The following is a 16,845-nucleotide window of genomic DNA, read 5'->3' on the forward strand; positions in this document are numbered from 1 at the left end:
TGATGGGTCCTATTGTGCTGCAGGCCTTCTGTCCTCCACCCTCCAATACCCCAGATCAGGAAAATCTTAATCTGTTATGTCCAGTTCGGGCATTGGATGCCTACGTTCACAGAGCTGCCCTGTGGCGTAAGTCAGAGCAATTATTTGTCTGCTTTGGTTCGACTAAGAAAGGTTGCCCGGCATCGAGACAAGTAATGAGCAAGTGGATAGTTGAGGCTATCTCCATTGCTTATAATGCGGTCGGACGTCCCTCACCTATGGAGGTCCGTGCCCATTCTACAAGGAGTATGGCTGCCTCTAAGGCTTTAATTTCGGGTGTTTCCCTTCATGACGTTTGTAATGCGGCAGGGTGGTCCTCACCGCATACATTTGTCAGGTTTTATGACCTAGACCTCTCCACTCCTGGGGCTAGGTTGCTCGCTTCTTAGTGTGCGCATTCGACTTCACACAGAACGGGCATTTCTCAGCATGGCATAGTGGGTATGGGGTTCCCATCGCGTTTGACAACGCAGCTCGAAGTTCCCTTGAAAGGGAACGTCTCAGGTTACGTATGTAACCCTGGTTCCCTGAGAGGGAACTGAGACGTTTTCATCTTCCCATTTTCTTGCTAAAGAAAACACAGTTTTACTCAAATTCATCAAAATGGATTTATAGCGTTTTGGAACCAAACTCTTCATTTTTATTCGTGACCATGTTCTTTGCTTTTCTGATAATTGTGCATTCTTTTTTTCAGTTTTTGCAATATATTATTACATGTGTTTTTACATTTTTGAATCACACTTTTTATTTTTTGATCCATGGCTGCAATATATTTGGTGGGATTTTGATCCCATAATATGTTTCTAAAAGTTTTCTCCTCCACCTTATGTCTCGGCATAAGAAGAGAAGTTTTCTCACATTTCCTCTTCTGTGTAAGGCTGTTCTATGTGTGATGTGAAATGGAAAGTAATTTTGAAGCAGCCATTTACAATAGACAGACAGATGAAGCCTATTACATCTATCAACAATAATCTGATATATACATTAATAAATGAAACTGAATATTTCAGTTCATATATAGCAATTGTAATTAGTAGTTATACAGTAGCTTATGTCTATTATAATTCTAGTTACTTTTACTTAATCAGTTATTTTAGTATAATTTGAAAGTAATGAAAACAACCACTGTGAACCTGAATATGATTGTAAAATGATATTATACTGTAACAGAGAATAACAAATTGGGTTCAGTTTTATATGCACAGTGTATATTTCTGTTCCCCAATGAATTCATATTTAGACTCAGTTAAACTCATTAAACAATCACAAGTTAAGACCATTCACTTATTTTCCATTGCAGTATATATCTGTAACTTATTTTGTTCAATACATTGTTTTTGCTTTTTAGAAAGCAGTGCTGATCAGTTTTCAGGGTCAGTTTAGCTGCAGTATGTCAGAGGAAAGAGGAAAGGACTCTCTCTCTCAGATGAGTCTCTCAGAGAAACACAGGTGAGACTGCGTCTGTTTTCACACTCTCACTTTAAACTCCACTGGACTTTGTGTTTCCCTGTCAATAACACAACTTTAAGCATTGCTCTGTATTTGCAAATGCTTTGCACAACTTCAATTTTGAACTTCTTAAATTAACACTGACATTGTCGATAAAGCCCCGTTTGCTTTAAAATAAACTTCGCCTCTGAAGTATGAATGAAACTATTCCAATCCTGATTGGTGTTGCGTCATGGTGTAACATGTGACGGCATAACTGTGCATAAAAGTGAAGCCGGCACACACACACCAGCCTCGTGATGAAGAAAGATGCTCTGAGGCCTCGAGGGGCGTGGCAGGATGATGCAGTGTCTCGTTCCTTTCTCAGGGAACATGGGTTATAATCACAACCCGAGACGTTCCCTTTCGAGGGAACTCACACTGCATCGTTGAAAACGATTCTTTGGGAAACAAATGCCCACTAGGCCACACACCGACATAGGCCTGCCCTGGAGTGAAACTGGTATAGGCACCAGTGATGCGCGGGTTGATCCGAAATGAGCGGGTGCCTGCGGTCACCCGCGGTTACCCGCAGTTACGGGTCATCCAAAAATGTTTTTAATGATATTCGGGTCGCGGTCGGTCGGGTCGTTTGAAAAAAGATGCCAATTAAACATTTGTATTAATATAGTACTAGACACAATGTTTGATGAAATATACAGCCCTACATATTATTGGCTGCAATAACTGGCACGAAGATAACACACAAGCTCAGTCTAAACAGTTCTCGGTTCTATACTAGTGATTGGAGAACCGCTGTCCCTGTGCGTTCGGTATATGCAGTAGCTGCTCGTGTTCATCACTTCTCTCAACAGTGGCACCAACATGTCTCGGTTCAGTGAAATGTTGGAGTTACTGGAGTAAAATATAATTCAGGATATTGATTTATTTCGATTCGTAGGCAACTGTCAGGCATGTCTGAAAGTGAGTAACCTTAGTAACTTGTGGATCAGCACTGACGCAAGACGCGAACTGTTTCGAACGATTCAGTTCGATTTAGTGTACTGGTTCGACCGGTTCACTAAAAAGAACCGGTTCAAAAGAACGATTTCGTTCACGAACCGGCCATGATCACTACAGTCTGCAGAGAGATGGAGGCGGCAAGAGAAAAGGTGATGACTGGGGAGTGGAAGCTCCGCAAATACACAAATAGAAAGAGTAAAAGTGTGGGAGACATTTGCTGAAATAATGAAAGATGATGGCGAAAGTGCTGGCTTTGCCTTTGTTATGTGTAGGCATACGTCTTCTTGCGATGCTGTGTTGTTACACATCTATGGCCCAATAACGCTCCGATGAGCATTTACTAATTTTTAAAAATGCGGTCCGGAAGCGGGTCGGGTACAATATTTTTTTACTTTTTTTTCACACCATGACCAAAAACAAATTACATCAACAAAAATAAAATATTAGATTCAAAACCCCAATTGTGTGAATTTTATATGTAAATATAAGTTTGATTCACACACACAACAATGATTCAGAATCTTTTTTTACAGCAATTCACTTTTCTCGAACAACAGAGTTCAACAATGCGAAATAGAATCACTGAATCCAATGAATTTGACTCAGTTGAACAAAACACAAGGGATAGATGATTCAGTTCAAGGAGTCATTTGACTCTTCGGATCAGTTTGAGTTTCAAAAACAAAGTTCTCTCCTCTCAAAGGAAAAAAAAATCGACGTAAACTCAGAAAAATGTCCCTTATGTGCCAAAGAGTCCTTTATGTGTCCAAAACAAAGAAAATCAGAACAGTCCTACCATTTGATGGTCTCTCAAAGCACAGATCAAGGTAGATTTAGTCCGGGGGCAGGTAGCTCGCCATTTATGCATGTATAATCGTGTCGTTTGACCGACGATTCCCCTCCATGAGATTATACTCGACACAAAACAGGAATACTCACAGGAATCTCGTTCACATGCATGGAAACAGAACACAAAACAAACACACACAAAAAACAGCCTTGCAAAACACAAGGCAATGCAACAATCAGTATCTGATTCAAATATACATATACACACATCTCAATTATCATATCAACTTTTATAAATCAAATCGCTCTCATATCATGACACAATTGTGCATTTTTCCCTTTTTTACACGTGGTAGCTTTAGCCCATGTGCTATTCAATTCAGCTCGTGCATTACATGCGGCCTGTTCAACTCAGCTCTTTACTAAATAATTTTCGAGATTTTAGCACATCTGTTATATGAAAAATAGATTCATATCTGGATTTTCACTCACCAAGGTGATATATAATCAGTCTCATAAAAGAAAGATTCTCATTATTCCACTCCATTTCGATTCGGTCCAAAGTCCATCCATCTGCTCGCCTCCAATCAATTTACTCTTCTCTCATCTTTGTCAACTTTTCAGCTAACATATCCAACTCCAATTCTTCAGATGCACTTAGGTTTTAAAGAATATGAACTTGTAGCACAAAGAGTTTAAAGAAAATGCTCCGCATTACTGTCTCATCTCATCCGATCTCTCTCACTCTCTCGTATGTTCGCGCTCTGACAGCGCCCGCGTGACTCATGGGTGCCTTAATCAATGCTCTGCTGCTATTGGCTCACTAAGGTGTCAGTCACCACAGCGTGATGTGATTGGGTGCATTCCTTTTCCATCCAGAATATTTTTTCTTTTAACCCTTACTGGCAATCAATATGATCTGGGTTACAAGAGGACCTCTCGAGGTAAATACTCAAAGCTCTGATGGGGCAGAGCAAATGAAGCGTCTCTTCTTCTGACGACACATAAGGTGGAGGATGGACTGCCTGCAGGACCGTAGACCGAGCCATGTTAGCAGGCACTTTAAGCACATTGCCTGGTCTCGAGTGCAATAAGGCCTTAACCTTGCCAGGGGCAAACTCCAAGCAAGCTGGTGTCACTGCCAGGGCTTGGAGATCTCCCACCTTCTTAAGAGAGATGATAGCTAAGAGAAAGACCAATTTGAGCGTAAGATCTTTAGGCAAAGCCGACTGAAGAGGTTTGAAGGGGAACTGGGATATACCTTCGAGAACCACTGCCAGGTCCCAGGCAGGAACCTTGGACCTAGTTGTTGGTCTCATCCTCCAAGTACCACGGAGAAAACAAATGACCAGCTGGTGCCTCCCTAGAGGCCCTTCACTTAATGGCGCGTGGAAAGCTGCAATGGCAGCCATGTACATCTTAAGCATGGAAGGGGAGAGACCCGCAGAGAAACGATCTTGAAGAAAGTCCAGAACTGAAGCCAGCAGGCAGTTGACTGGATCTAACTCAAGTTCCCTACACCAAGTGACAAACACATTCCACTTGAGACCATGTAATCTCCTATTAGACGGAGCCCTAGAGCTAATTATGGTTTCAACCACCCCGGCTGATAGACCAGTTTTTAGGTACAGAGGAATCTGCCAAGGCGGAGCTATCAGGAGTGAAATTATGTCTGAAAAACATACTCTGGCCGGCCACATCGAGGCAACCAGAATTAGACAGATGCCCTCCTGACGAACCCTCTCCAGGTCCAGGGAAACCACTCTGGCTAGGACCTCTTTCCCGAAGCTCTTCTGGCCTGAATAATGGCCCTCAGGTCGCCCTTCTGGCCGAAAGACTTCGATTGGGAGCGTTCCCTCTGTTGCCAAGCTCCCGCAGGAGGGGCTCGAGAGGAAACGCTCTCCTTTTGCTCTTGATAATGGGAGGAGCTGGCTGATAGCTGAGGCTGGCCACTTGGACCAGCCCTCCTAGACCCAGACTTAGATCGGCGAGGAAGGTATTTCTGGAACGCAGCAGGTTGTTTTTTAGCCTCCTGAAACCTATCAATAGCAGTGGTCACTGTGTCACCGAACAGGCCAGAAGGCGATATAAGGGCATCCAACAAAAACGATCTGTCCCTATCCTTCATACTGGACAGATTTAGCCACAGATGCCTCTCCGTGGCCATCATAGCTGACATGGAGCGGCCGATAGCACGTGCCGTCTCCTTAGTGGGCCACAGAGACAGATCTGTGGCTCTCCTCAACTCCGCAATGTCAGTGGGAGTTGGTCCCTCACCCTAATCTAAGTCTTTTAGGAGGTCTTCCTGGTACGCCTGCAAGATTGCCATTGAGTGCAGGCACGGACCAGCCCGACCAGCTGCAATATAAGCCATGCCCACCAATGCAGAGGTGTCCCTGCATGGTTTACTGGGCAGCGCCCGGGTTTTTAGTGAAGATGCCGCTTCAGGAGAAAGATAGCTGGCTAATGCTTCCTCCACCCGTGGCATCTTGCCATAGCCCGCCTCTCTCGCACACACCACATTGCTGTAATCACATAATGAAGGTGATGAGATGCAAGAAGAGTGGGGTTTTTCCCAGGATCTAGTAATCTCCTTACGGAGATCCCGAAAAAACGGTAAACCCCGGCGCTGTGGCTGTGAGCGGTGCTGCAGGAACTGCAAGCGTCACAACCTCCACCAACTCATCATAAACGGGAACATGAGCCGGCGAGTATGACTCATGTTCCTCGCTACCGATGCTGATTAAATCCACTTCCTCAGAAGCGGACAGCTGCAGCACCGGGCACTCGTCATAGGCAGAAGAAGCCGCCGCATGGGCTTCTGCACCGTGAACGAGTGTTATAGAATCTGCAGATGATGAACGAGAAAGTGCCTCGGCAGTCTCGTTCTCATCTGCAAGCCTCCGCTCCGCCTCAACAGACGAGGGACCCAAACCGCGGGGATCACAGCCAAGCGGGAGTGCAGCACTCTTATGGGGAGTGTTTCACAGTGCTCACAACCAGCTCCCTCGAGAGCTGACTGTGCGTGCTACACTCCCAAACAATTCACACATAACTGATGTGTGTCCCCACCCGTAATAAATCTTGGGCGGGGTGCACACATCTTGTAAATTGTTCACTCTCCATTCAAACAGACAAACAACACCAAATAAGACTGACAGTATTCAACACAGAGCGCTTGCTGAAGAGCGAAATCTGGTATGTGTGTGTGCCTGCGCCACTTTTGTCCATCCGGTTATGCCGTCACATGTTACGTCATGAAACTGTGTCGCACAGACAATTCTATTCTCTATTCTGTCAAAAAAAAACAAAAAAAAACGTGAAATGTTCTCTTAAATTATGGTCAAGTATCTTTTAAATTCTCAACATACTTAATCCCACTCATACATGTATATTAAAGAAATTGTTAAACTAATGTGAGCCAGTAAATAAAATGATGGTTAACTGTAAAACTGTAAAGAGTGTGTGTGTTTCTGTGGAGGATTAGATAAAGACACAGATGTGTTTCAGACACAGTTGATTCTCCTTTACTAAAGTGTTTTCTCTCTCTCTCTGTTCTTTGTGTCATCAGTGTAAGATCAGGCTCACATGTGTCCAGCTCTGTGTCTCTGAAGAGTGATCGCTCTAAAGATGGAGAAGGACCATACTTCAGTGAGAAAACACCATCATCTAATAAAAGGTATTTTGTTTTGCTCAATTTTTTGTCACACATTGACTGTTTAAAAGTTTCATGACGGTATTTGTATTTGTTAATACTGTTCATGAAACATGTTTAGATCAAATATTTGTCAGAGTATTCACAGCTAATGCTTGTTTCTTTTTCTGTAAAATATCAGTTAGTATTTTATTTTACTAATGTGATTACAGGCTTCAATATGAGACATTAGACTCAGACCTTCAGACTCACAGGAACCACGAGAATTTCAAAGACAATCTTCTTGGGATCTTCCAGGTAGGAAAACACTTTTTTTTATAAAGGTTTAATATTTATAACAAACAAATATGTTATTGAACAAATATATTTAATTACATTTTTCTTCATTTCCTCTTTTTCCTTTTAAACACATTTAGACAGAACTTGGTTGGCATGCTAGTCTTTCAACTGGATTTTTTTATGCACATTTACTTTTGTTTTTAGGATCTTGAGAGCAAAATAATCACATTTCTGAAGAATGAACTGGAGAAGTTAAAGAAAATATTACAACATGAGAACACACAACACTTTGTGAAGGACTTTAATGAGAACAGATCCAGTATCAAATCAGCAGCTCTTGATCTCACACTACATTACCTGAGAGAGATGAAGCAAGATGAAGCTGCTGATGCTCTAGAAGGCAAGAGACTCGTCATCATCTGTCTGATTGTCTCTTATAAATGTAGGAGAGAAAATGAAGACTAAAACTATCTATTTTCTGTTCCTGTGTTTAGGTGAGCTGTTCTTCATTCCTCAGCTGAAATGTGGACTAAAGAAGAAGTATCAATGTGTGTTTGAAGGAATGGCGAAGCAAGGTGACGCCACACTCCTGAATAACATCTACACAGATCTCTACATCACTCAGGGTGGCAGTGAACAGGTCAATACTGAACATGAGGTCAGACAAATTGAAGTTGCTTCCAGACGTCATGAAGCACAAGAGATACATGTTAAATGCACACATTTGTTTGAAGCGCCTGAACAAGACGAGGAGATCCGAACTGTACTGACAAAAGGAGTCGCTGGCATCGGGAAATCAGTCTCTGTGCAAAAGTTTGTTCTGGACTGGGCTGAAGGAAAAGAAAATCAAGATATCAGCTTCATATTTCCTCTTCCATTCAGAGAGATGAACTTAAAGGAGAAAGAAAAACTAAGTTTGATGGACCTTATAACTCAATTTTTCCCAGAGACAAAAGGTCTATATCTTACAAGAAGGAATCAGTTCAAAGTGCTCTTCATTCTTGATGGACTGGACGAATGTCGTCTTCCACTGAAGTTTGATTATAATAGGATCTGGCGTGATGTATCGTCACCAGCCTCTCTGGATGTTCTCCTAACGAACCTCATGAAGGGAAATCTGCTTCCTTCTGCTCTCGTCTGGATCACCAGCAGACCAGCAGCGGCCAGTAAGATTCCTCCTGACTGTATCGACCGGCTGACAGAGATACGAGGATTCAGCGACGCACAAAAGCAAGAGTACTTCAAAAAAAGATTCAAGGATGATATTAAAGCCAACACCATCATAGATCATGTTAAACGATCAAAGAGTCTCTTTATCATGTGCCACATCCCAGTCTTCTGCTGGATTTCAGCCACTGTTCTCCAGAACATTCTGGAGGAGAAGAGAAATAATGATGTGAGAAACACTCAGGCTGATGAGATCTCTAAAACACTGCAGGAATCAAACACTGAAGACACTCCCAAGACTCTGACACAAATGTACACACACTTTCTTCGCTTTCAGATCCAGCAGAGCCGCCGGAAATATGATGGAGAATACACACCGGATGTTTCCTGGGATAAAGACGCCATCCTTTCACTGGGGAAACTGGCATTTCATCAGCTGGAAAGAAACAACCTGATCTTCTATGAGTCAGACCTGGAAGCCTGTGGTCTTGACGTCTATAAGGCATCAGTGTACTCAGGCATGTGTACCCAGATCTTTAAGGAGGAAACAGGGATCGTTCTTGGTACCATGTACTGCTTTGTTCACTTGAGCATTCAAGAGTTTATTGCAGCCCTTTATGCACATCTGTTTCTAGACATCAACAAGACAAGTGTGTTTGATCATGAGTCTACAGAACAGGAAAACAGAAATGAAACCATGATTGATTTTCTCAAGACTGCAGTGGACAAGGCGCTGGAGAGTGACAATGGACACCTGGACCTTTTCCTTCGCTTCCTCCTCGGGCTGTCACTCCAGTCCAATCGACGACTCTTACGAGGTCTGTTGACACAGCGAGACGGCACTGACCAGAGCAACAAGAGTATAGTTCGACGACTCTTACGAGGTCTGTTAACACAGCGAGACGGCACTGACCAGAGCAACAAGGAGATAGTTCAGTACATCAAGCAGAAATTAGAAGATAATCTTCCTGCAGAGAGATCCATCAATCTGTTCTACTGTCTGAATGAACTGAACGACCAAACTCTGGTGAACGAGATTCAGACCCACCTTAGCAAAGGAAGTCTTTCATCTGGTGACCTTTCACCTGCCCAGTGGTCTGCTTTAGCCTTTGTGTTGTTGACATCAGAGGAAGAGCTGGAAGAGTTTGAGCTTCAGAAATTCAAGAAATCAGACGAGTGCCTCATTAGATTATCAGCAGTCATCAAAACATCCAGAAGAGCTCTGTAAGTCTTTTACAACATTTTGTCATTGTAGCAAGGCTCAGGGAAGAAGGAGGCAGGAACCCGATAACAATCGAAAATAAAACTTTATTTCAATGAAATAAACAAACAAAATACCTGACGAGGTCTGTTGGCACAGCCTCGAACATAAACTGACCCAAATAAAACATAACTACCGGCCAGCAGCCCCTCGCGGACGACTGCTGGCTTACCAAAATAAAATATAAAATACAAACAAAAGCAGGCCTGTTCCTCTCTCGATCATTCACTCCATCGCTCGCCCTTTATGTCTCCGCTCCTCCGTGAGAGATGAGAGACCGGTGTGCTTCACAGGTGCTGCTCATTAGCAATCGCACCACCGGCCAGCGACTTTCTCTCACGTCCCTCGGCTGTCCTGGGGTCCGTTTCAATAAGGAGGTTCAACCAACTCTGAGTTAAACCTTGAACTCTGAGTTGATGTACCCTGAGATGGGAAACTCTGAGTTTTCTGTTACAGAACAGCTGAAATGAGTTAGTTCAATCAACTCGAGTTGACTGACTTAGTTCAATCAACTCGAGTTAAGCGCGTGCACCACAACTATAAAAAGCCATTATCAATGGAGTGCAGATATTATGAGTCACCATGGCAACAGCGCCAGACAAAAAGAGGTATTGGGTGTAATTAATAACCAAGTAATCTAAATATTGTAATTTAATTAAAGGGATTACTCTTAATTCTTCTGTAATTTAAAATAAAATATGATGCAATTATATTAAATAGGCTACTGCATAAAGACCAATTCAGTATAAAACAATAGTGGATTTAACATACATTTTAAAAGGTATATTTTTATGTAACCTTCTCCCTCTACACACTTTGATCAATTCAAGAATAATTCATGCAATTGTATATTGTTAATTTGAATTAACAATTAATCGTATTAATCAAGTGGTTGAGGTTGATATAGGATTTAGTAATATGTAGACCAATACTTTCTAGTGATAGTAATTATTACATTAATCTAACTACACCGTTGAAGATGTCATTTGTTTTTAATAATTTATAACTATTTTAGAGTAACTTACTTTTATAACATCAGAGGTGAAACTGGAAGAATGTTATTCAACCTAAAGTAGGCTACTATTACTTTGATAAATTTTTACTTAAGTAAAATTAAAAATACCAGTCTAAAAATCTACTCAAGTAAAAAGTAGTTAAATTAAAACATGAGTAAAAGTTGCTGAGTGACTTGTTTCACAGCGGGGATGGGGTGGGGGACTTGCCCATGTGGGATATATGAGAGTCGGGCTCCTTCAAGAAGAGGACCTCTCGAGGTACACACTCAAACTCTCGAAGGTACACACTCAGCCCAGACTCAGGTGCAAAAAAGGCTTTTACTCTGCCAGGGGCAAACTCCAAGCAAGCTGGTGTTACGGCCAGGTCTTGGAGATCTCCCACCCTCTTAAGAGAGGTGATAGCAAAGAGAAATACCACTTTAAGCGTAAGATCCTTAGGCAAAGCCGACTGCAGAGGTTCGAAGGGGGCCAGGAATAACCCTTCGAGAACCACTGCCAGGTCCCAGGCAGGAACTCTGGACCTGGTTGTCGGTCTCATCCTCCAAGTAACAGGGAGAAAACGAATGATTAACTGGTGCCTCCCCAGAGGCCCATCACTTAATGGTGCGTGGAAAGTCGCAATGGCAACCACGGACACCTTGAGCGTGGAAGTGGAGAGACCCGCAGACTCCAGAACTGAACCCACCGGGAAGTTTACTGTATCTAACTCATGCTCTCTACACCAAGTGACAAACACATTCCACTTGAGGCCATATAATCTACCAATAGACAGAGCCCTAGAGCTGAGTATGGTTTCAACCTCGCAACGGCGATAGTTTGAAGCGCACGTCCATGTGAAGATGGTGCGCGACTGCGCGAGCCGCAAAAGACACACTGTATCCAAATGATAGCAGCGAAAAAGAGCGGTGTTTGATTAAAAAAAAAAAATTCTTTCAAAAAGGACAAACAACAATAAATAGGACTGACAGTTTCAAACATATAGCGCTTGCTGAAGAGCGCTAGCTGGTATGTGTGTGTTTCATCGTCACTTTTACCGTACGTTCACACCGCCGCCGGTGAAGCGGCAAAATTCGCTTTTGCCGCTCTGTCAACGACGCCGTGGAAAGATTCATGGACGCTCTGATGCTCTGACGTAGATCGAATGCATTATCTTTTTTAAAACGGTATTTAAAGGGGCCATAAAGCAAACAAGCATGTCGGTCGATATTTTTGCAGAAAATTGATCGATGGAAATAACTTTAAAATTATAGTGACATGTTTGCTAACGAAATAAACAAATTAAAAGCCATATGTTTTGTGTGGCTTTTGTGTTCATGGTTAATTGCTATTATAATTTGCATTCCCACTGAAAAAGTGAGCAAAAATCTTGCCTATAAATAGTGTTGCGTGCCCTCTTATCAAATAAAAATTATCAACCTCCTCTATTTTGCTTGGGAACTAATGTGGCTGGAACAAAAGTTTACAGGACTGCGTTCTCTGGGATTCTCTCAAACGGAGCACTTCTACATTCCGATTGGTTGCCGCCGGTTGCCGCCGAACCACGTCATTGCTTATTACTATAAAGTTGAACTGATTTCAACTCTCCTCGCGGCTCTCAAAGAAAATGAATGACTTCCGGTCACTTTGACGCTCTCGCCGGTGGTAGTGTGAACGTACAGTTATGCATCCGGTTATGACGTCACATGTTACGTTAGGACGCAAAGCCAATCAGGATTGGAATAGTTTCATTCATACTTCAGAGGCGCACGCACATACAACATATGCGTCCACAAGACTTTAGACTAATGGATGTTGTTGCCTGGAGTTTTTTTCTTCACAATGATCTAAAAATCATCCTGCCTAATCTTTCACATAAAACTGTGAATTGGGTTATTTTGTGAAAAACATTTTTTTGTTTGCCAAGGCAATATGCGAATGGGCGTGAACAGGCCTGCCCTCATCATGTATAATGAGGTGATTTTCAGACTAGAAAAAAATTGAAATGACAACATACATTCATATATATATATATATATATATATATATATATATATACACAGTGTAATGCCTGGTTCATGAACGCGTTCATATTTTGGGCGAACGTGAATTGAGCATACTCTATTACTGCCTGATGAACGTTACTGTGAACTTGTTCATTCTGGTGTCTGTGAATGCACGCTCTCTCAGTTTAACTTCGTACAATAAGGTGCCAGGTTTCTATAGAGCTTTCCAGGCAAAAATCCGGCTAAAACATGTAAACAAGCCTTAATATGTAGCGGAAAAACACCTAATCTGGCATCACAAGACAACAGTGTCGCACCGCGGCTGCCACCGACAAAGCAGCGAGCGAGGAGGCGTCGTATGATCATTTAAACGGATTTTATGACGAGGTCAGTGAGGATGAGAAAAATATTACATTTCTGTGCAAACTTTGCCCGTCAATAAAATAATTGTTGTCTGTTTGCATATGGGCTGTGGCAATAATTAAAAATAGCAACATATGAAACAAAAGAACTATGAATGAACTAGTTCATTTTTTTGAAGTATGAACTATGAACTGAACAAGTTCATTTTAAAATGTGTGAACTGAACTTTGAATATATGAAATCAAAATATAAATGGAAGTCAAAAACCCATTTTTAGTCATACCTGGCAACAAATCCTGGTCGATAGGTTATATGGGCCATTGGTTCAAAGTTAGCATTATCTTGAATATAAAATTATTTTTCCATATAAAGTATTATTTTTAAATAGGCCAATATATGGTTTATCATACATATTTCAAAGTTAAGGACTCATTATTTTGATATGTGCATTGCATTAGCTTGCATTGTATAACAATTGATTAGTTTATTTTTGACAAAACATACTATATATTTAACATATGAGCAGAAACTGTCTAACTAATGCTTATTTGATGTCTATTTTATAGTAAAAACTTCATAATCTATTTCGTCTGTAACAGTAGACTATGCATCTGTGCGTTCGTTTGTTCACACACCCGATTCATATTTAAACAGTCTTTTTGGTTTAACAGAGCAGTATAGAACAAATCTAAGTTGTCTATATAGTCTCAGTAATGTAGGTGTCACGGATCCATCGGCGTCAGCACCAGATACCGTCACCCCGCCTACTCGTTCCGGTTCCCCTGACTACTAATCATCATCACCTGCCCTCATCACCTGCCATCACTTATACGGACTATCAGTCACTCCATATACTCACCTTATTCAGTCACTCACTGTCTGGTCTCGTCTTTCCACGACTACAGACTCCCTATCGCTACTTCACGCTCCAGTTGTTACTCACCTGCATTGATACTCCAGCCCGTCAGCCTTCCGTCTGTTCCTGTCCTTGGTCCCCGTCTGCTTCCAGTCCGTTCCTGTCTCCATCTCCGATCCCTCCTCCGCTGCTCCCTTCGGTTCCCCTGTATCCCGCTCCTGTTCAGATAAGAAAACCTTCATCAGACTGTTTACATCCATCGGCATCTTCAACTGCCACGCCACTTATCTTATCCACTTAATTCAATAAACTCTGTTCATACTCACCAGCCTGTGTCCTTCTGTTCTGTGACAGTAGGAGCAAGAGTGAAACTCTCTGTGCGCGCATTTAATATTTAAACAGTCTTTGTGCAGTTTACTGACACGATTTAGTAACGCGATTAGAACAAAGCACATGATCAGCTGCATCCTCGAAATGAAACAGGTCACTGAGGTAATTTTTCCAGGATTATTATGACAGTATTAGTCCTCACAGTGCAGCAAGGCAAGGTAAAGGTTAGATTTGTGATAAACTGGTTGTTTTATCGAGCTGGGCATTTTCATGGCTTACCTCAACATTAGCATTTGAATAGGACGCGCTCTCAGAGGGCGGGATCACATTAACATGTCATGCGCTAATTAGGTGAAAGAAAAAAGACTGACATCTCTCTCTTTTCATACAGATCAAATCAACTGAGTTGATTTATTTAATAGTTGCTTTTTATATAAATTCATTTAAAAGAAGAAAATTTCAGATTCATAAAGAGAAATCTTTCGTGTCTCTGTGACAAGTATTTAATGGGTTACAGTTCATTTTTCGAATACGTTTCAGAAAGATTTTTGCGGAGACAGAGTGAGCTCAAAGCGCACCCTGTTTATTTTACAAAAACACAAGGTTTTTATGTTAATCAAATGTACACAAAAAAAGAATACTCTCTATAGTTTATAATGTATTTATTTTATTTATATGGCCATTAATGACGAAGTATTTTAAGTTTAGTTTGCAGCTATGTGAAAAAAAAGATCAAAAACGCGGGATGGGTTTTTGTTCCCCAGGGGGTTAAATGCTTAATGTCGAAAAGACATGTATATGTGTATGGAGGCAGTTTTAGTATTATAGTGAAACTTCTTTAACTTGCCATAAAAGTGTTAACTGTCTCATATAATGGTGTCAGTGGAGTCAAGTCAATAATATTGTTGGATATTTTTTGTTCCCAACTAAGCAAGACAGAAGCAAAATACTGGCAAGAACCTAAACTCCATCAGGTGACATAAATAGAGAAAAAATCCTGTTGCTATAACAGCTTTACAGAGATATTTTTTCAAACATGCTTCATTTTATCTAGGAAATTGGTAACACTTTACAATACGGGTGCACTAATATACATTAATTCATGTTTAACTAATGCACTGATAATCATGAGTTAATGTATAACTAATGAAGAACTAAACCATTAATTAAGGATTACTGCATCAGCAACTAATAAAGAGTCTATATGATTAATATATTAAGTATTACATGAATTGCTATTAATTCAATGTGTCATTGTGTATTAATTCCTTAATAACATATTTTATTAACTAATAGTATAAATTAATGTGTTAATTACCACAATTAGTCAAAGCCAGTTGATTAGTCAAAGCCAGTTGAAGCACTGGAAGCTTCAACTTCCAGTTGTCTGCTTTAATTAATCATTAGCTAATGATTTGCGAATGTATCATTATGTTATGACTTTACTTGTTGCGGCACATCATTATTAACTAGTCATTTAGTAATTATAGTAATTTGCACATGAATTTGCAGTAACAATGAAGTAATTAATCATGAATTAATGCATATTAGTGTACCTGTCATGTTATCTGGAAGTTGAAATACAAGGCTTTGGCTCATTCTGGTAATTAACATATTAATTAACACTATTAGTTAAAAAAATGAGTTATTATGGAATTAATCCACAATTACATATTTAATTAATAACAATTCATGTATGAACTAATACATTAAACCTACAGACTCTTAATTAGTTCCTAATGTGGTAATCATTAATGAATAGCTTAAATCATTAGTTACACATTAATTCAGTATTATTTGTGCATTAGTTAAGCATGAATTAATGCTTATTAATGCACCCGTATTGTAAAGTGTTACCAGGAAATTTGTCACTGAATAAAAAACACAATTGTGCAGGAAATAGTCATTTTTAAGATAAATGATAGTTTAACTCAGCCTCTTTGCTGTATATGATGTTTATGTAAAAATATAGGGAAAATGTATTTAATGTTTGTATATAGAAAATTTATTGTATGTGCTCCATCTAATTCTGTGTTGTGACTTTATTGTAGGTTAAATGATTGTAACTTGACAGACAAAAGCTGTTCAGCTCTGGCTGCAGTTCTTGGATCAGAGACCAATCTGAAAGAGCTGAACATGAACAATAATAATCTGCAGGATTCAGGAGTGAAGCTGCTCTGCACTGGACTGAAGAATATAAAGTGTAAATTGGAGATACTGAGGTAAGTTGAGCCACAGGAGTCACATGACTAGAGTGAGGTGCGATGACTGACAGGACGATGCCAGAGGCAAAAGCGCAAGAGAACTTTTGTGAAAAATTCAAAGATCTTTTATTTATTTTTTACAACAAGGGTATTCCATATAAATCCTGTCATCGTGCTGTTTATTGTTGATGTGAGTGGTGTTTCACGTAATTCCACAGCATTTCAGTGGAGCTGAGGTCTGGACTTTAATTAGGCCTTTTCCAAACTTTCATTTTCTGACCATTTTCAGGTTACTTGTTGTGGTTCATTCAGATCAAAGACGTTCAGACCTGTACAGTTGTAAGACTGGATAAACTGCAAGAGAGGGAAACTCTCTGAGAAAACAAAGGAAATTAACATTTGAACTCTCTTGCTAAATTACCATCCCCATTCAAGACACTTGATCACACTTGA

At 40.6% G+C, this 16,845-nt stretch overlaps 2 protein-coding genes across 2 annotated transcripts in view; one reads left to right on the forward strand and one right to left on the reverse strand.

Annotated features, from left to right (window-relative positions):
* Positions 1–16,845, reverse strand: part of LOC120461325 (uncharacterized) — a 274,723-nt gene that overhangs the window by 104,536 nt on the left and 153,342 nt on the right. The window lies entirely within an intron of this gene.
* LOC120466970 (protein NLRC3-like) overlaps positions 1,403–16,845 on the forward strand; it is a 35,592-nt gene continuing 20,149 nt past the window's right edge. Inside the window, exons 1-6 of the mRNA XM_089122531.1 lie at positions 1,403–1,488; positions 6,851–6,958; positions 7,147–7,231; positions 7,418–7,613; positions 7,708–9,604; positions 16,240–16,410. Of these exons, the coding sequence (XP_088978657.1) occupies positions 1,430–1,488; positions 6,851–6,958; positions 7,147–7,231; positions 7,418–7,613; positions 7,708–9,604; positions 16,240–16,410 (2,516 nt within the window). The 5' untranslated portion in view covers positions 1,403–1,429. The remainder of the gene's footprint in view (positions 1,489–6,850; positions 6,959–7,146; positions 7,232–7,417; positions 7,614–7,707; positions 9,605–16,239; positions 16,411–16,845) is intronic.

This window comes from Pimephales promelas, chromosome 2, assembly GCF_988280905.1.
Source record: "Pimephales promelas chromosome 2, fPimPro1.hap1.1, whole genome shotgun sequence".
Classification (NCBI taxonomy): Eukaryota; Metazoa; Chordata; class Actinopteri; order Cypriniformes; family Leuciscidae; genus Pimephales; species Pimephales promelas.